Below are 21,390 nucleotides of genomic sequence, written 5' to 3' on the forward strand. Positions count from 1 at the left end.
CCAAATTTTTCGTCATCAGCAAACATACCTAACAGACCACAGACATTCTCATCCAAGTCATTTATATACATGACAAACAACTAAGGCCTCTGTGTTGATCCCTGTGGTACACCAATTCTTACAGGTATTCAGATAAACAACCCTCTGCCACAATCATCTGCCTATTATTTTGGATCCAATTTGCCAATACACCTTGGAGCCCAAGTGCCCTAACTTTCAGGACCAGTTTACCATGTGAGACCTTGTCAAAAGTCTTGCTAAAGTCCATGTATACCAGGTCTGCCACTTTGACTTTGTACTCTTCTTTGTAACTTCCGCAAAACTTTCAATCAGATTTGAGAGGCAACCATACACAAACCCATGCTGAATCTCTCAATTCAGTCCTTGCTTATCCAAATAAATATCAAACCCATCCCTAAGACTTTTTCAATTAATTTCTACTATTAATGTAAGGCTCACTGGCCTGCAGTTTTCTATCTTATCCCTACTGTGCTTCTTGAATATGGAAGCCATATTAGTTCACCTCCAGTCATCTAGTACCTTGCCTCTGGCCATAGATGATGCAAACAGCTTCCATAGACCAAGCAAAACCACCACCCCCCCCACTTGCTTTCTATATCATTGGGATAAACTTCATCAATCCTTGGGAATTTGTCCCCCTTAAAGTTTGCCAATATTTCCAACACTTTCCTGATACACATAGGTTCCTTACTAGCAGCATAAACCATTCCTGACTTTCCATCCTCTTCCCCAGTGAATACTGTTGCCAAGGACACCACACGTCTGTGGGCTCCTTCAAAGACTTCCCTCCTCTTCCGCCAGCCTCCCTCTTGCTTCCAATTATAAAAGGTTTTAGAATCCCCTTTCATTGCACTGCCTAGGGCCATTTCATGCCTCACTTTTACACTCCTATGTGTTTCTTAAGGTTTCTCCTTTTTCCTCTATAAATCTCCCAATTCAATGCTTGCCTTTCCAACTAATCATAATACCCATCCCTAACTGGACGAGGAAGGATGTCAAGGCTTTGAAGAGAATACAGAAGAAGCTTACCACAAGGCTGCCTGGATTAGAGGGCATATAACAAGAAGTTGGACAAACTTGAGTTGTTTTCTCTGGAACGGCAGAGACTGAGGAGGGTTCTGATAGAGGTTTATAAGATTATGAGAGGCACAGATAGAATAGACAAACAATATATTTTTCCTAGGGCTGAAATGTCTAAAGTGATGCTATTGGGGCTATACTCAAAGTTCTATACTCAATTGCAACAAGTAATCTCACCAAGGGAGATGATACAGTAACTACCAGACCTTCAAAGACTAGTTCACGTCCCTGTTTATTCTCCACATTGAGTTAAACTGCCAATACCCACTATTTGAGCATTGGGTGCCCTCTCCCTAACACGGAGAAGGTCCTTCCATCTAACAAAGTTTAAAGCACAGTTAATTTATTTTCAGTGATATATGTTTAAATCTACACAATACTTTTAAAACGTATTTAAAACTCAGAGAATTTATATCTTAAACATTTTCCAAATTGCAAACTGTTTCCAAAGCACAAACCATTTCCAAAACACGGGTACAATTTCTATAAACTAAAGAGCCATAGCAATCATGAAGAGAAACAAATCGTCCTCCACAGAAATCATGAGGCCATAAGACCTAGGAGCAGAATTAGGTCATTTAGCCCACCATTTGATCATGGCTGATTTGTTATTCCTGTCAACCTATCTTCTCCTCATAACCTTTGGCACCCTTACTAATCAAGAACCCACCAACCTCTTTAAATATACCCAATGACTTGGCCTACACATCCTACTGTGGTAATGCACTCCACAGATTCACCACCCTCTAGCTAAAGAAATTCTTCTTCATCTCTGTTCTAAATGGATATCCTCCTATTCTGAGTCTGTCCCCTCTGGTCTTAGACAGCTCGCCGCAGGAAGCATCCTCTCCACATCCACTCTAACTAGCCCTTTCAATATTCGACTGGATTCAGTGAGATCCGCCCCTCATTCTAAAGTCCAGCATACAGGTCCAGAGCCATCAAACACTCTTCATACATTAACTCTTTCATTTCTGGGATCATTCTAATGAATCTCCTCAGGACCCTCTCCAATAGAAGCACATTCTTTCTTAGATAAGTGGCCTAAAACTGCTCACTGTACATAAAGTGCGGTCTGACAAATGCCTCCTAAAGCCTCAGCAGGCTTTATGCAGGATTGTTGGTCCAAAAGGCCTGTTACCGTACTATATCTCTAAAATTTAAAAAAAATAGAGCTCCACTTCCTGATAAGAATTCACCATTTCTCTATGAAATTCCATGAAATTTCCATGCATTAGGAAGATACCACAAAGTAACATCTTTATTGACTTATAGCAAGTTTGGGCCAATGATTAGGGAAAAGTATTCATGCTTGCAGTGAGCAGCTCGGACCAGAGTCAGTTAAGTACATACATTCAAAATTATTGATTGAATGTTTGTAAAGAAAGATGTTGAATCGCAGGGAATTATGAGCTTGCAGTCTAGTGATATTAAGAGTGAGACGAACACAATGATGTCACTAATATAACATGTATATTAATAGGATTTGAACCAAAAACTGCAATGCATGTTGTAGCAGGTCCATTGTTATTCTTTAGGACAAAAGCCTTCAGTCAAATGATGGTTTGCACTTCATTATTATTCATAGCATTATCTCTGCATACTTAAGTACACTTGTGTAATCCTAATTGACCTTCAGTGCTCCATCTCTTCTGAACTTCAGCATCTTCCAAGCCAAAAATCTTCCATTCCACATCAAGCCCTAATTGACACTCATCTATTCTTACGGACCTCAATTGACTTCCAGTCCTTCTGTCTCCTTACGTTTAAAATTCTTACCCTTGTGCATGGGTACCTCTATCAGCCACATTAATTCCATATCCTACTTCAAAGCTATAAATTCATAAATGCTACATTGCCCTTGGGTGAGTACATATGAACAAGAGACCCTCAAGCCTGTTTATTCACTCAGTTAGGTTAAATAGGTGTGACAGAGGGCCCTGTCACTGGCCATGTGCAGCATTGCAATAACTTGACAACCTCGAAATAACACACACAAGTACATACAGGGAATAACAGGAAGTCTATTAATAGATAAATGTTTATTTGTTTAATGTTTGTTGTTTGTTGAGCGCTCCATTGGACTGGCTGTCTGTTCTTTTGTTTTGTGGTTTGGCAGTTCCAGGTACGTCTTGGCAAAACCGAAGTGCTGCTTGCAGGCTGGTATTATTTGTGAGAGACTGCACGTATGCAGTGCACAGAAGGGACATACCAGGGACAATTGGGGTAGGGGAGGCTAAAGCTACAAGATGGAGCTCAGTATATCCCCCAGGGTGTGGTTGGAGATAGACCCTCTTTGTGAACGAGGTTGAGGAAGGAGTGACTATTGGTTGATCTGTGTAAATATAATGTATATATATTGTCTATGTTTTTTTCATTTCCTCATCATGTATATCTTTTAACATTTTGGAATTTGGTGTGAAAAATTGGAAGCACACAATAACACACCTGCACCTGCTATCGCAGCAGAGCCAATTTTTCCCAAGAGATGTAAAGCCCATAAAATACCTCTACATTACAATTGGCCTGTTTTAATTTTATCTACTTCTCTTAGTGTCTTACCTTCAAATCTCTTGGCTTGCAAAGATCTTCAACTAACTAAGCTTGACATTGAATTCTCTATCCCAAATCCCTCAGTGTTTTATTGAAGCCTTAGTTGTTTTGCTCTCTGCAGATACTACACCTTCATGGAAGTTTGCTATTATTTCAAGCTTCCAGCATCCTCAGTATTGTACTCTTATATAACTGGAAAACAACATTGAGTGTTGACCCAAATGGAATCTGCTTAATCTCTCATCAGGACAAATGCAGGACCATTACAGGAATCAGTGTGACCAGATTTAAGGGACATTTAGTGTAACTATAGAATAATATGCACAGAGCTATACATTAAACTGTGCTGTCATGCCATTTGTCTCACATGTTTCATTTCCTTGATAGTTTGCTACAATGCAAAATGAATGGAGCCTATTATAGAAGCAAGTAAACTGAATATTTAATTTTTTTTAAGACTTTAGTACTGTGTTAAATATGTGAGGTGTTTCTTTTGAATGAACCATTTAGAAACATTCAAAGTACAGTGGATTCCAGTTAATTGGGACACACCAGGACCAATACATTTTGATCCAGTTAAGCGGCTGCTCCAATTAGCTGAAGTTTCATGGAAGTGAGTTACAAAGGTATAGAAGGACAAACTACTATTTAACTGAGTAACGAATTATTAATTCAAATGAAATACAGAACAAGTTAGAACACTATCAATACTACTACAGCACTATAAAACTGTGCTTTAAATGGTTACTGATGGGGGAATTCATTCAGTGCTGCTGTCGTGTTCTTTTGATTGACTATAAATGAACAAAATCAGTATAGACACCTAGTGAAGATATGGACTACATTCATACAATGGTATTGACAATTGCATCCTCCAACTCTTCATTTTCATTCAAATATCAGTAACAAAAATCACTGCTTTTTGACCACAAGCACATGCAACTGACATTATTTAAAAACTTGTACCGCAGTGTAATGTCTAATGGCCACACAAGTGCATGCATCTGACACTAGTTAGAGACTGCTTGCAAACAACCTCGTGCCCCAATTAAGCAGCATAGTGTTCCAAATAAGCGAAGGGAATCCCGGCTATTTTCTTGATTAGTTTTTGGTCTTTTAGAGTTGTCCCAAACAAGCAGCTGCCCAATTAACCAGAATCTACCGTATTTAAGTTTCTTTCATCAGCCTGTAGAGAAAAGGTCATTAAGATTTTTGTAGGAGGTACTTCTAAACGGCCAATGTTTGCTAATGGACTTGTCAGTTCTGAGAAACCTTTTGGTAAATTTTGTCAGATAGGAGTCTGACAGTAGAGACACTGTGGTTCACCTCCCTTAGACCCTGAATTGGGTATATTACAAATGCATTTTTTATTTGAAAATGTAAATGGAATTAGCATTAAACAACGTGAATGATTGTCCCTGTTCTGGTATTTGGTAATATTGTGTATGATCATCTTCCTCAATTCAGCTTTTCTGCCAATCTCAATATACCTTGACCACCCTGTACCCTGTTTGAGATGGAGATGCCCACTGTCCCATCACCATTTCTATGTACTCCTCCAAGAATGCAGATAGATTCAAATTTATTTCTCACATGCACATTGAAACGTACAAACGACACACCCGAGGGTTTGCTGGGGGAGCCACCGAGCGTAGCTGGAATGTGTGCCTTCGGCCTGTGGTGTAGTGCTGATCCATAGTATATAAACCTACTCCTTGATCAATCTAACCTTCTCTCCGACACAGCCCTTTTTACACCCCTGTGCCTGTCTAAGAGACATTTAAATGTTCCTGTTGTATTAGCCTCCACCACCATCCCTAGCAGTGCTTTCTAGGCATCCACTGCTTTCTCTGGAAAAAAAACACACCCAAAACTTGGGAAAAAGATGCTGGCTGTTAACTCTCTCTATTCCTCTCAGGATCTTTTACATCTTATAGAAGTGAAGTGAATTTGCATCTACTAATTCTCTGGTCCTTCAAGAATTCTGTAAATTTCAATGCAATCACTCTTGAGAGTATTGGTGCGGTCTACTTTATCGCTCCTCACAGGACTAATGCGCTATCATCGGATTTAGTGTGTGGGTGGGAAAGAGTCCAGAACTGGAACAGGTTGATGACAGGAAAATGGAATTGAGCCTTTTTAAACTTAATTACTCACGACCACACCTTCACTAATCTGCACAAGGTAGAGGCTTGGAGCCTACGCAGGTTAGCAAGAGTCAAGTAATGGGTGACAGCACTACAGTCAGATAGTTAGAAGAGATGTGACACGTGGTAGGGCACCGCTGCAGGTCAGTGATGGTGGTGATTACTGACAGGAGTCTGTGCGAGGTTAGATGCATCGTCTTCCGTGAAGATGTAGTTCAGTTGCAGCTGGGAAACAGCACGCTGTGTTGATCATTAGAGTTGGAGCAGTTCAGCTGTGTTTGAAAGTATGCTCCCCCACACTGGAATTAGGAAAAGAAGTATTCTGTATAATTTAATGTTTTCACTATTATTGTATTACTGTTCACAGTCGTAAATAGTGAGGCAAAACATGAAAGTGAGCTACCAGATTTCCATTTTTACCTAATAAACTTTGATGCATTTTTACCTACATATTTATCCAGATCCTTCAGTGCTTCTGCACTACTCTTTGGTAGTGAATTCCACAATTTCACCACCCTGTGAGTGAGGACGTTTCTTCTCACATTTTGCACTGTAACCTGAGATTGTGACACTCTCCCTTTCAAAACTCCAGACACAGGAATTATGCTCTCCCCAGACAGTAAACAACACAACTGTAGTCAACATAATCACTCCTTGTATAGTAGTCTCACAGTCCCTGGAATCATTTGGGTGAATTTTTACTGTACTTCCTCTATGGCAGATGTATCCTTTCATGAGTATGGAGACCAAAATTGCACACACTATTCCAGGTATGTCTCACTATACTGTATAACTGTGGCAGAACAAACCTGCTCCTATACTTAAAACCTCTTGCAATGAACCTCTTACAACATAGCATTTGCTTTCTCTACTGCTTACTGTAGTTACATGTTTGGTTTTTACGGCTGGCATATCAAGACATTCAAGTCTGTTTGTTCATCAGCATTTCACAATCTAAGTAATGTGCCAACTTTCTGCTTTTCCTTTTAAAATAATTGACTTCAGGTTTATCATTGTTATTCTGCATCCACCATGTTTTTTTTCCACCCATTCAATCTGTTTGGGTTGCATTGAAAGTATTTTGCATCCTGCTCACAAGCTCAGTTCCACATCATTGGCAAACTTCATCATTGCATTCAGTTCCCAAGTCCAAATGAATGCAGTGTGGTGTAAATAGTTGAGATCCTTGCCCTGATCCCTGTGATCTCCCTTTAGTGAAAGACTCATTCATTCCTGGTTTCTGCCCGTCAGTCAGTTCTCCTTCAATACCTATTCTTTTCTGTGGGTTGAGGGTTGGAGCAATTAGAAGTATGCAAACGGGGGACTTTGAAAACAGTTTTAAATTGGAGGTAACACTTAATCAATAGATCAAGAGCCATGTAATCCCACATACACAGCATCGATGGGGATGGTATCATCTGAAAGGAAGACAGCAGAAGATGGAATAGATTGCATTTAGTTTCAGGTACACCAGCAAATCCTCTTTAAACCTTCTGTCACTTGCTAACAATAAAAGGTACAGTACGATAGCCAGTCCTTTTAATGTCCTTTTAAACTGAGAACTTTTCATCCAGAATCCCTGTTGCGAGGACTGCAGTGAGAATCACCAGGGTCTCTCTTCCACCCGTTGGAGATGTTTATCAGGAGCGCTGCATACGTAGGGCCCTTAGCATTGTCAATTCCATCCGTCCAATAACCTCTTTGACCCCCAACCATCAGGCAGAAGGTACCATAACACTAGGACAAGAATTGTTATAAGGGGGAAGCAGCTTCTTCCTCCAGCTGTAAGACTACTGAACTTGCTGCCAGCACACAGGAATCTCATCGTGTGGTCTCATCATGTATGAAGCGCCAGTAGCGTTATACTGCTTACTTCTTAACTTGTATCATATCTGCATTTATTAATTGTTAATTAATTTATGGTAGTATTTCCTTAGGTGTTATGTGAGTGAGTTATATGTACCGTGTTGTGTACTTTTGTTTGGAGGAACATTGTTTAGTTTGGCGGGATACATGAGTACAGATGAATGGCGATAAACTGAACTTGAACCATATACTTCTGTTTCTTTTTCAGAACGGGTTGAATGCTCTCCATCTTGCTTCAAAGGAAGGTCATATAGGAGTTGTTTCTGAACTGATCCAGCTAGGTGCTAATGTGGATGCTGCAACCAAGGTAGGTGTATGACTCAGTCCTTTGTTCAGTAATACTGTTCACTGTTGCATGGCAGAACAGATCTCTGATTTGTATGTATAGTTCGTTGAGATCATCGTGGTATTACTCAGATTATTTCCCAATTGTCGACAAAGTAAAAGCGACACGCATGTCTCTTCAGCACTTTCAGCTGTCCTTGTGAACAGCAACTCCATGTCTTTGACTTGCCCTCTCGTTCATTTTCAATGCTTGGGTAGGCAGAAAGCTCCTAAAATGGAGACTGATGAATAAATCAAAAAGTCAAGTGAGTGTTTCCAGTCCTTAATGAAGATTAGTGGATTGCCTGCAGGGATGAGGGCTACAGCAAAAAATGAGATAACCTGTAGCCCTTGAATCCTAGAAGCAAAAAATTTAATATTTCTAGCTGCAAGTGTTTTTGAGGTGGATTTTATTTTGACCTTAAAGAGGGGATTATATAAATGGTGAAAATAAAAATTGCAAGACAACTGAGATGGTGCCAGGTGTTGCAAGTTGTGAGTTGCTCCAGAAAAGAGATAACTTTGACAGGTTGGGCTAGATTTCCTTTTCCTCTGCTGTGTTTTCTGTGATTCTGTCTTAAGTTAGTGGATATTACAGATGGCTGCGTTGGCACGTTTCTATGTCATTGAGTCGAATGTCCATGATTCTCTCTCTCTTTGCAGTATTAGGGAAAAGAAATTGCATTCAAGCTTCATTTGATAGAATTTTCATTGCATAATTAGAAGATCAAAAATCCAAGATCTCTTAACCACAATATTTGCTTTCATGTTGCAGTATCAAAAGGCATCGCATTCTCAACAATGAAATACTAAGCCAAAATATTTCATATTTGGACAGTGGAATTGGATATAAAAAGGATGGATTGAAGTGTTTGAAGAATCTGTAGTTGTCAGTCACACTTACAATACCAAGCTCTGTCCTTACATCCCTTTTATGTTATTAGATTGTTGGCTACAACCTCTTAGATTGTACAGACATGATTGCCACATAATAGTATAAAGATAGCGATAATGGGGAGAATTTGCCAATATACATGAAGTACCGGGGTAATTTTTCAGACTGATGAGACAGTGTCATAATCTGTTTTTGTCTGAGGAAGAGAACATTCAAAAGACAATCTAGTATTTCTGTTGTTTGACCTTATTTGGAACATTGCATCAAAAGTAGCCAACTTCTTCTGGGTATACGATAACTGAAACTTCTTTCCCATAATACATAGCTTCACACTGTTCTTACTGAAATGTGATTCTCAATGCCAGAAGGGTATTTACATAAGAACAAAAATTGTTTGTTTCTGTGAGTGCTGGAATCCTTTGAGAGTATGTTACAGTGGAGATGGTGTTTGCACAGTGTGGCATGTAGTAGTAAGTGGGATCAGAAAGTGTAACATGAGAAACACGTACAAAACAATGGCTGTAACCCTTGTAAAGTGCAGATCTGTGGAGGAATAAAAAATGAGTCTACCAGAAGTGATTAGGACAGCACTTAACAGTAATTTGGTCAACACACACAGTACTGAGACTATGACTGCCATAGCTTCTGTTATTCGAAGGTCTTGCTGTGAGACAAGTCAAGGCTATATCGCTTTTATGGTCAAACAAAGCAACTTCTGCACCATTTTTTTTTATTTTTCTTCCCAATATGATACCAGAACACTTTGCCTGTTGGGGTCATCTACTGTATCCAGTGTTCGCGGCATGGCCTCCTGTATATCAGTGAGACCCAATGTAGACTGGGAGACCACTTCATCGAGCACCTTCACTCTGTCCACAACAAAAAGTGGGATTTCCTGGTGGTCACCAATTTAATTTCTACTTCTCATTCCAATTCCAACGTCAGCTCATGCCCTCCCCTACTGCCATGATAAGGCCACACTCAGACTGGAGAAGCAACACTCCATATTCCGTCTAGGTAACCTCCAACCTGATGGCCTGAACATTGATCTCTCGAACTTCCAGTAATTAACCCTCTACCCCTCGCCTTCACCATTCCCCATTCTAGTTTCTCTCTCACACCTCTTCTTATTTGGCCATCACATCCCTCTGGTGCTCCTTCCCCTTCCCTTTTTTCCATGGTCTTTTGTCCTCGCCTATTAGATTCCCTCTTCTCCAGTCCTTTACCTCTTCCACCAATCAACTTCCCAGCTCTTCACTTCGCCTCCTCCCCTTCTCCTGGTTTCACCTATCACCTGCCACCTTGTATTTCTTCCTTCCCTTCCTCTACCAGCTTATTCTGACTTCTTCCCCCTTCCTTTCCAGTCATGATGAAGAGCCTTGGCCCGAAACATTGACTGCTTATTCCCACTCGTAGATGCTGCCATACCTGCGGAGCTCCTCCAGCACGTTGTGTGTCTTGCTCCAGATTTCCAGCATCTGCAGTCCCTCTTGTGACTGTGATACGAGATCATGTTGGGAAAAATAATCTCAAGTTTCATCAGTTTTGAAAACTGACTTCAGATGTACAGGAGTAAGTTTTCCCAAATGTAGGAATTATTGTGTGAACCACCAAACAGGCTGCACATCTGGTCAGCCTATGAGACAGGAAGACAGCGAAACGCAAAATTCACGTCGGAGTGCAACAGTTCATTATCAAAAAGAAAAATGGTTGTTAGTTGTAGCCTAGTCTCCCTCTTGCATTCTCACCTGTATTCTGTCTGGGTTTTCTCTTCTCAGTTTTCCCTTTTCTCTTCACTTATTATCCTCACTAGTTTTCGCCCTTTAAAGGTATTATTTCCTTTTCATTGTTATTGTTACTCCTTTCATTTCCTTTTTAGCATGCTGGCAGGGGCAATATGGTTAAGGCTTTAGAAAGGGATACACTGTAGAAGTAAAATTGCGAGGATTCAACTGGAGGAAATAATTGGTCTGGTACTGGCGTTGTCCCTTTTCCCATCTTCAGGTACAGGAGCCTGAAGGCACACACTCAGAAATTCAGGAACAGCTTCTTCCCCTCTGCCATCCAATTTCTAAATGGACATTGAACCCATGAACACTACCTCACTACCTTTTCATTTCTGTTTTCTTTTGCACTGTTTATTTTAACTTCACTATTTAATAGACATTTGTCTATACACAATGTAATTCAGTTTTTTCTCTATATTTATTTATCAAGTATTTCATTGTACTGCTGCCATAAAGTTAACAACTTTCACAACATATACTGGTGAATTTAAACCTGATTTTAAAACCTGATTTTAAACCTGAATTTATTCCTCCACTACATTTTATCCCTTAGTTCTATATTGTTTTCCTGAAGGTCGTAGCTATACTGTGTCTGCCAATGTAATTAAAAGATCTTGAAGCAGTTCATCAGTTTATCAAAACAGAAAGTGACATTAAAATAGCAAAAATAAATTCAAAACAATTACAAAAAGGCTTGATCAAATAAAACTGACATTGAGTAGAAGAAGCAGAAGGGCTTATGATGTTTGACCAAAGATATGTAATGGTCCAGCCATTTTAATTCTACTTCCCATTCTGACATGTCAGTCCATGGACTCCTGTACTGCTGCCATGATGCCACTCTCAGGCTGGAAGAGCAACACCTCATATTTTGCCTGGGTAGACTTCTGCCTGATAGCATGAAGGTCAATTTTTCTCTCATTTCCAGTCATTTCTGCCCCTTCTCTCTTTTTCCATTCCCCATTCTGGCTCCCCTCTTACCCCTTCTCCTCACCTGCCCATCACCTCTCCTCTGGTGCCCCTCCTCAATCCCTTTGTCCCAAGATCCACTCCCCTCTCCTATCAGATTCCTCCCTCTTCAGCCCTTTTATTTTTTCCACCTATCTTTTCCCAGCTGCTCAGTTTATCCCCCTTCCCCCTCACCTGGTCTCTTCTATCACCTGCTGGCTTGTACTCTTTCCCCTCTCCTCCTCTTATTCTGGCTTCTTCCCCTTTCCAGTCCTGATGAAGTGTCTCAGCCTGAAACATTGACTGTTTATCCCTTTCTTAGACGCTGACTGACCTGCTGAGATCCCCCAGTATTTTGCATGTGTTGCTCTGGACTTCCAGCATCTGCAGGATCTCTTGTGTTTATAGCCTCTACTGTGCCCTCCAATGTAAAAAAAAATCTATCTTGAAGCAGCACATCAGGGTATCAAAAAAAAAGTAAGACTAAAATAGCAAAAAATAAACCCAAGACAGTTACAAAGAGGAGTAATCCCCTTTGAGAAAGTGACACTGAGTAAAAGAAGCAGGCAGTGGAAGGGATGATTAACCAAAGATATGTGAAGGGAATGTGTACTGGGCCTGGCTCCATGAGCTGGTTACACGCAAGAGAGACTGAACTTGTAGGAGTGGGCTGTGCAATTTGTGACTGGAATAACAAATGAACTAATGAAAATTGATGGATTAGGTAGGATAACAAGAACCCGTGGAGCCCAGTGAATCATAGGTATGCTGAAATGATGTGATTTGGAACATGAACAGCGAAATGAATCCAAATTCCAGGCTCATGTGTTTAACAAGTCTCGAAAGAAAAAGGGAAATTCCTCATTCCTTGCAAAGCCCCACTGACACCGGGCCATCTGGTCAGAGAGTTGTAATTGAGAAAGATATACCAGGTGATTACAAATCCTCTTCAGTTTTCATAAGAATGGCAAACGCAGGCATATTGAAGGGAGAGAGAGATTTACTAAGCAGAAAGGACCATTTATAAGATCTGTATCTTAAAGCTGAGCAAATGAATTATTGCATGGTGGGTTTTAACGCGACTGAGGTCCAGATAGTTGTCAGTTGATATTGTGACAGAGAGAAGTTCTTTGGTCTTAATGATGCAGCAGAAAGTATTGGATTCATTTGGTCCAACAATTTGAGGGAAAAAAATCTAGAATACTTGGAGAGGATAATTGAAATGACCATTTTCTGGATAAAATATCAAGCTGAGACCCTCCTGCCATCTTTGGTGGACCCTGGTGCTCTTCAGAAGGATGGACGTTTTCTCAGTGCCCCAGGGGTGTTTATTCATCAAATGATGTCACAAATACAAATCTTAGTTTCATGTTGATAGGGAACTATTATAGAGTGATAGAGCCATAAAGAATAGATACAGGCCCTTCTACCCAATTAATCCATGCCAACTACAGTGCCCACCCAGCTAGTCCCAGTTTCCTCTCACACTAAACCTATGCCCTTAGTTTTGATCTCCCTTACCCTGATGAAAAGGCTGTTATTTTTCACCTTATTTGTGTCTCTCATCATCTTAAACATTTCTATAAGGTCAGCCCCTCATGTTCCAAGGAATGAAGACCCAGCCTTACTGACCTCTCCCTGTATCTCAGACTCTTTGGTTCCGGCAACATCCTTGTGAATCTTTTCTGCACTCTTCCCAGTTCAACCTATAACAAGGTGAATAAAACTGAATATAGTTTTCCAAGTGCGGGCTCACCACTGACTTACACACTTGCAACTTGTAGTCCCAGCTGCTGTACTCAGTTCCCTGACTGATGAAGGCCAGCAAGCTAAATGTCTTTTTCACCATCCTGTCTGCTTGTGACGCCGGTCTCAATGAGCTATACACCGGCACTCCTTGTGTGCATATCGACATCAAACCCATTCCCAACAACATTACAAGCAGATCTGTTCTGATGACTTTTGTTTCAGTTTTGCAAAAATGCTTTAATGACTGTGCTGCTTTGTACAGCCCAAAGAAACAGGACTTTTCTATATGAAATGGCAAATCGTTCAGGTATCGTTGTTAAATCAGGTAACGTTGCCATTCAGTTTAGTATATTCTGGGTGCAGAGAGGTGATTATGCTAAGTGCTTTGAATGGATTGCAGTGTAAATTTTGGAATGGAAAGTTACATATTATCTGTCCTTTGAAAGAAACCCTTTGGAATGAGCTTGAAATCAGGGAATGACCCGAAGGGGAGGTGATAATAATACACTGAGGGAAACAATCTTCAGGAGGCTAGGAGTCATGATAAGTCTCCAGAAGGAATGCAAATCAATCAGTGTGTCTGTGAGGAGCACTGCAGCAGTATTTAAGTCTCTAATCACACTGAAATCTCTGTTCATTTTGTATTATCAAAGCCCCCCACCCATCTCCCTCATTTTCTCATTTGATGTTTATTTCACTGAGAACAAACTATCACAGACACAGACAGATAATGTGTTTTTTTATCACTAATACTTACTGAAATTCTCTCACCTCTCCAAAGATTTGCAGTATTGTGCTTCCTTCAAAATCTCTGCCTCTCTGCTCTTCACAGACAGGTCTGAACCCACTCTGCACTCACTTCTCCCTCGTATCCCCAAACCAGCCTCTCTCTGTCCTTAAGATCCGTGTCTGAACCCACCCTCGGCCCATTTCTTCCTCTTCTCCCCAACCAGATGAAAGTTTCACACTTGCCACAGCATTAACATATATACTGAAGAATTTATATACAAACTGTAGATGTACCCTGGAGAGCATTCTGACAGGCTGCATCACTGTCTGGTATGGGGGAGGAGGGGGAGGCTACTGCACAGGACCAAAAGAAACTGCAGAGGATTGTAAATCTTGTCAGCTCCATCTTGGGTACAAGCCTACAAAGTATCCAGGACATCTTCAAGGAATAGTGTCTCTGAAAGGCAGCGTCCATTATTAAGGACCGCCAGCACCCAGGTCATGCCCTTTTCTCACTGTTAACGTCAGGTGTTACACTTGCCCCTACACCTCTTCTATCACTGCTGTTCAGTCAATGCTTTACCTGTGAGTCTGTTGGGTCATTTATTCCATCCCGTAGGCCCAGTGTGGTCTCCTCTACATCTGAAACACCCGGTGCAGATTTAGACCCTGCATTGTCAGGCACTTCTGCTCTGCGTGTCGTAAAAGGCTTTATTTCCTGGTGGCCAGCCATTTCAGTTCAACTTTCCATTCTTACAAGTCTGTCTATGGTCTCCTCTGCGGCCATGCTGAGACCACTCTCAGGTTGGAGGAGCAACACCTCATTATCTGTCTGGCCAGCCCCAACCTGACTGCATGAATATCGATTTCTCCAACTTCTGGTAATCTTACCGCCCCCCACTTCTTTCTGTTGCCATTCCCCATTCTAGTTTCCCTGTTACCCCTTCTCTTCTCCTCTCCTCACCTGCCCACCACGTTTCTGTGGTTCCCTTTCTTCCCCTCCCCCACTCCTTTCATTCTGGCTTCTGCCCCCTTCCTTCCCAATCCTGTTGAATAGTCTCAGCCTGAAACGTTGACTGTTTATTCCCCTCCAAAGATGCTACCTGACTTTGTGTGCATGTTGCTCACAATTTCCGGCATCTGCAGAATCTCTTGTGTTTAAGAACATAATTGTGAAGTGATTCTGCATTGCTTTTCTACAGGAAGGATTGTGACATATTAGTCATTTTAAAAAAGGCATTGAGTTACAGTCTAACTTTACTGATGAGATTAAACTTCCAGCAGCTCATCATAAATGAGATCCACATTTCCTGAGGCTCTTACTCCTCTGAGTATACAAGCCTGATCGAGGCAGATGAAACGTTCAAAAGTTCCTTGGGGTAGATGTGAGGAAATTATTCTGTCAAGATCATGGGGTTATAATTTTAAAATACAAATTATGCCATACAGGATCAAAAGCCTGAAATATTTGTACTATTAATTTGCTCTATAGTTGTGGATGCTGGGACAAAATCGCTTTATGTCAGAGCCTACAGCATAGAAATAGGCACTTAATTAGTCCATTTTTTAATGTCCCAGGTGGAATTCATTCTACCATCATCATTTAATCTTCTGTTTTTTTCTATCACATGCTCGTCCAATTTTCCCTTAATGCATCTTTGCTATTCCCTTTGCTGCATATTTCACAGTGGTATCCGTCAATAATAAATGTGTTTCTCTTGACTTCCCGGTTAGATTTATTAGAGATACCTTATATTTATAGCTCATAATTTTTATGTGTCCTTCGGGTGGAAACAGTTCTTACCCTATGAAACACCATCATTCAGAAAACTCTATCAGATCTCCTCCCAACCATTATCTTCGAGAGAAAAATGGTCCCAGCAAGGGAATATTGTTTTCTGGATAATTGTAACCATCTTCATTCCAGAATTACTCACATGAATCTTTCCTTGCACTTCCTGTAAAGTCCCCTCATGAATAGCAGGAGCCTCAACACTGATCCCAGCGGGTTAGCATCTTGCTTTTCTTTCTCATTGTTCACGTCTATTGTGCTTCGTATTACAGATATGATCAAAATGAAGATTTGATGACTACACTGTTTCAGAACTGTATTCCTCTAGAAATAAAGAACAAGTCCTCTAGGTTCATTTGCTTTTTATGATCTTATTAACCTTCATTGCTACTTTCAGTGACTATGTGTCTGGACTGAAACATCAATTCTTATTTCCTTCTTTAGATACCACCTGACCTGCTGCTTTCCTCCAGCATTTTATGTATGTTGCTCCTGAAAACCTTGTTAGTTTGTTGCATTTATGGTCATATGTGGATGCTTTATTCTGCATAGTAAGCTGCACCGTCTCTGACTTAATCTAAACAGAAAATTCTCCCAATTTGGACTCAATTGCAGAAAAAATCCCTTTTTACTGGGCGTCTCTAGAAACGGCTCACTGCCCCCTCGCAAACACCCACTGGATTCTGCAGTGAGAAACCCCCCTTTCTCAGCTTTGTACGTCTTGGGTGTATACAACTTTGGTCCCACAAATCCGTGAGGTTGGAATGTCTCACCCACCCAAACCCCGGTTTGTGTGAATGCTGTGTGAGTTACTGCCCTCAGCAATTGCCCATTGACAAGAAATACCGTACACTGTATGCAGTTATAATGAAGCATATTTAAGAATGTTAACTTAAGCAACCAGTTACTAAAGGAAAGAAAGGGCCCTTTATATTTAAACAGTCACATGTGCACAGTGCAGCCATTGTTTTCGATGTACACATTGCACCTTCTGAATAACACTGGAAGTCCATCTCTCCCATGGGAGTATTGGTTCTTCCCCCTTTAAGCCAATCATCTGTGCAAAGCAGCTTGTGCAACAGGGATGGCATCCTCAACCATCTTCCCTCCTGTCTTCCCCGAGCTCCCGCAAACAAAGACCTCGGCCCACATCAGCATCCCCCACAAAATCTCTCCGTCCAGTGTTCCCTAGAACCTTCTCCCAATTCCACCATCCTGACTGGCTGACACCACATTCCTAAGTTGAACAATAAAGCCCCTAACCCTTATCTCAGCTCAAACCCAAACAGGCAGAAAGCAGAACAGACTGCTCTTTAGAACTGCTGAAATGAAATACCTACAGCATAGCAGTAAAAATCTTAACCAGGGTGTCACACACATTTAGAAACTGGACTTCTGATTCCCAAATTCAAATTGTTACTAGAAGTCATGAACAACAATAATCCCAGAAAGGCACCACTTTACTCTTCCAACCTGTCTTTTACTTGCAACTCTTTGTTTTGTGCTTAGTAATGACCTTGACATCCATTCAGTACCCACTCACTGACTCCATGTCACCTGACCTTCATTGCAAATTTACTACGAGTTCAATGTTTCCTCTAATTTTTAATAACCAGTGTGCACAAAAATCTTGTGCTGTGCAATTTGTTGCCCAGAGGTATGCATTGGGTTGTATATATAGTCATTCATTTTAACAGCTAGCAAAACACTGTCAATAAGAACTTTGATCTTCTCTGGGTTTGATTGTTTTTGCTCTTGTTCATTTGCACTCTCACAAAATGTGTAGCAGGCCCGTAGCAAGTAATGAAGGATTTTCTTGCTGTAGCTTTTGCACACTGTCCATATGTGATTTTCTTGCTAAATTACACTTTAAAAAGTCAAGTTTTCAAATATCACATCTTTTCCACTTGCAAATTAACCAGCAACATTTGCATCGTGATCATACTCGAAGGTCACACCAGTTTCTGTTGTACATAAAAATTTCTCTTAGCTGTACGTTCCTGACCTCGTGAGTTTTCAGTGTAACAGTTTCTACTGTTTCATTAAGCCATTCCATTCTAAATGAACAGTCAGTTCTTTTGTGCTTCACACCCTTTGATCCTTTGGAATTTGACATGGTGAATGAATAATTTCTTCAATAAAAACAATAAGTAAGCCATTTCTAAAATCTGCAAACAAATTATCGCAAACCCCACATTGTCAAGACCATCTGCATTGGAAAAGGAAATGTGGTTGTGTACGATTGTGAAGTCTACTTAACGTGCCACTGAGGTAGAGGGTGACAACCTTCTGTGCGCTAGTAGCAGAAGATGTGTGTGTGTGCAAACATGCACACCTTAGAGGGAACATTGTACGTAGTACTTGATTAAATCTAAATACATTACATCAGCAACATTATTTGTCTACCCTTTCTCATACAATTTAGAATAATTCATTAACATTGATCATGTGATACTCTTCATTTTGAGGTCATGCTGTTTACTCAATAATATCTTTGCTTTGTGGATAATTTTCAATTACAGTTTCGAGAGCTTCCACTGTATTTTGTACCACTAATCTGAAGCTGAAGACTGTTAAAGGCATTGTAATTTTAAGACGATATTTTTGATCAGTAAAAATTTAAAAAGATTTAGGCCTATGACAGGTAATTTTGTGTGTTAAGGCACAGATCAGCTGTGATAAAATTGAATGGTGTATCAAGGTCCATGGGTTGAATTGTTTGCTCCTGTTTTAGAGTTCTTACATTTGTTGTAAACATCAAACTGCATAATCCATTCTTTGTTGCTCTTACATAAACAAGAACTCATTGGACCAGTCCCAAAATAGTTTGATCTAAGCCCATTGTAGCTGCTATTATGTCATTTGGTGGTAAGTATAGTGGGGATTGCAATAAGCCAGTCACTGAAATTTGTACAACTCTGTCATAATTTATCCCTTCATTATGTTGGGGTTTAGTAAATGCACAGTGGAGTGACCGCTGCTTGTTATTTTCGTGCTACGGATAGAACCCACTCTGCCCAGTCAGCCGACTTAATGAATCGCTGATTTATTACCATTATATAAATGAGATGTAAGATGAAGCCACACTCAGGTTGGAGGAACAACACCTTATATACTGGCTGGGTAGCCTCCAACCTGATGGCATGAAGGTTGACTTCTCTAACTTCCATTAATGCCCCTCCTCCCCTTCTTACCCCATCCCTGACAATTTTGTTTGTTTTTTTTCTCTCTCTCCCTGCCCATCACTCTGCCTGTTCTCCATCTCCCTCTGGTGCTCCCCCCTCCCCCTTTCTTTCTCCTGAGCCCTCCCGTCCCATGATCCTTTCCCTTCTCCAGCTCTATATCACTTTCGCCAATCACCTTTCCAGCTCTTAGCTTCATCTCACCTCCTCCGGTCTTCTCCTATCATTTCGCATTTTCCCCTCCCCCTCCTACTTTCAAATCTCTTATTATCTTTCCTTTTGGTTAGTCCTGACGAAGGGTCTCAGCCCGAAACGTCGACAGCACTTCTCCCTATAGATGCTGCCTGGCCTGCTGCGTTCCACCAGCATTTTGTGTGTGACGTCATTAGTGTATATCAGATTCAGATTCAGTGTATTGCCATTTAGAAACCACAAATGCAATGCAGTTAAAAAATGAGACAATGTTCCTCTAGAATGATATCATAAAAACACACGACAAAACAGACTACACCAGAAAATCCACATAACGTTTGGCAATCCCCAATCCAGAGTCCAGAGAGGCTGCTGCGTATTAATATTGTGCTACCATCTTAGCGTGCTCCCCAGAAAGGAGCTCCAAATCCACCAGACAAACAAGATCAAAAACTAATGCTAAAAGACCTGCATAAAACCACATAGTTACAACAGTGCAAACAATAGCATAATTGATAAAAAAAACAGACCATGGACAGATGTTAAAAGACTATAAGTTCAAAAGTTTCCACAAGTCCTGAGGGTCCCGAGAGACTTGTCATCCCATGCAGGTGGCAGAAGGGAATACCCCCGCTATGGACTTACACGGCACCGCCCAACTCAGCCTCGCAGACGCAGCACACAATGAAAGCTCCGTTGATCCTCCGACCATCCCCTCCAGCACAGCTTCTCCGAGCACCATCCTCTGCTGAGTGTATTAAGACACCCCCGCCAACGGCCATCGGCAATGGGACCCCGAGGTCTGGGGGCCTGTTTTTCCCAGCAGAGACCCGGACCTCACAGCAGCAGCAGCAACGAAGAAGGTCTTCCTGGAGATTTCCAGATGTTCCTCCGTGCTCCCACGTCCATTTGCACATGGCACCCTGCTTCACAAATAACAGATAATCAGTTCCAGAGTGGCTGCTGCAAGCTGTGTCACGCCGCCATCTTGGATCATTCAGTAGATCATGCATTGTACATTTCAGTTCATTGAAGAGCATGCTTCTAACCTCAAATCAACTTAAATAAACCAAATGTAATCTAGCAACTTGGAGACAAAAGCAACTGAAGGTGCAGGAGCAAAACATTAACACTGAAAGAACTCACCATGTTGAGCAGCATCTGTGGAGGCAAAGTGATGATCAACATTTCAGGTCAAAATCCTGCAAAATGACTTGGAGGGGGAGGACTAGTACAGAGAGGTGAGATGGAGGGGTGAAAGGGCTTCTCAGTGATAGATTTAACCAGATAAAAGAAGGGTGATGTGCAGATGGCATGAGAGGAAAGGATATGAAAAGTTAAACAAGCCAAAAGAAACCCAGGAAAATACTATAGGTATGAGGGAGAGCGAATCAGAATCGAGTTTATTATCCATTGTTTGTAGTGAAATGTGTTGTTTTGTGACCGCAGTACAGTGAAAGACATAAAAAGTACTAAGATTTACAAAATAAACACTGCAAAAGATGAATAATGAAATTGTGTTCAAGGGTTCATGGAGATTTCAAAAATCTGATGGTGAAAGAAGCTGTTCTTAAAATATTGAGTGTGTGTCTTCAGGCTTCTGTACCTCCTCCCTTATGGTAGTAATGTGAAGTGTCCTGGATGGTGAGGGTCTTAAATGATGAATGTGGCCTTCCTGAGGCATTGCCTCTTGAAGATGTCCTTAACGGTGGGAAGGGAAGGGTTATGAGTGATGAGTTTAGGGATGGGGAGGATGGAAAAAGGGGAAGACTGATAGAAATGGGAAAATTAATCAGGCTGATTAGGTACCTCAAACTGGGGAAATTCTATGTTGATGCCCTTGAGCTGTAGGCTACCCAAATAGAACATGAGGTGCTATGCTTCTAATCAGTGTTTGGCCTCATCATAGAAGTGGAAAAGGCCGAGGACAGATGGTTTGGATTTTGGCAAAGGGAAAGGGAATTGAAATTGCATAAACCAGATAATTCAACAGCTTGATGTATTGGAATTGTTATTAGGAAAAAAAATCCTGCTCCCCAGCTGACTTCTTCTTAAATCTGAATGTATACTTTATGTGTCGTTAATTTATTCAGATTAATGAAGTCCTCTGCAATTTCACAGATGA

At 41.0% G+C, this 21,390-nt stretch overlaps 1 protein-coding gene and 1 long non-coding RNA gene across 14 annotated transcripts in view; one reads left to right on the forward strand and one right to left on the reverse strand.

Annotated features, from left to right (window-relative positions):
• ank3b (ankyrin 3b) overlaps positions 1–21,390 on the forward strand; it is a 615,939-nt gene that overhangs the window by 385,656 nt on the left and 208,893 nt on the right. For all 13 annotated transcript variants that reach the window (XM_059947390.1, XM_059947385.1, XM_059947393.1 and 10 more), the window contains exon 3: positions 7,876–7,974. In XM_059947390.1, the coding sequence (XP_059803373.1) occupies positions 7,876–7,974 (99 nt within the window). The remainder of the gene's footprint in view (positions 1–7,875; positions 7,975–21,390) is intronic.
• Positions 5,220–12,630, reverse strand: LOC132379477 (uncharacterized). The gene is made up of 2 exons (XR_009507436.1): positions 10,315–12,630; positions 5,220–6,100 (listed from the first exon to the last, which is right to left on the reverse strand). It is a non-coding gene; the product is annotated as an uncharacterized LOC132379477 (long non-coding RNA).

This window comes from Hypanus sabinus, chromosome 22, assembly GCF_030144855.1.
Source record: "Hypanus sabinus isolate sHypSab1 chromosome 22, sHypSab1.hap1, whole genome shotgun sequence".
NCBI lineage: Eukaryota > Metazoa > Chordata > Chondrichthyes > Myliobatiformes > Dasyatidae > Hypanus > Hypanus sabinus.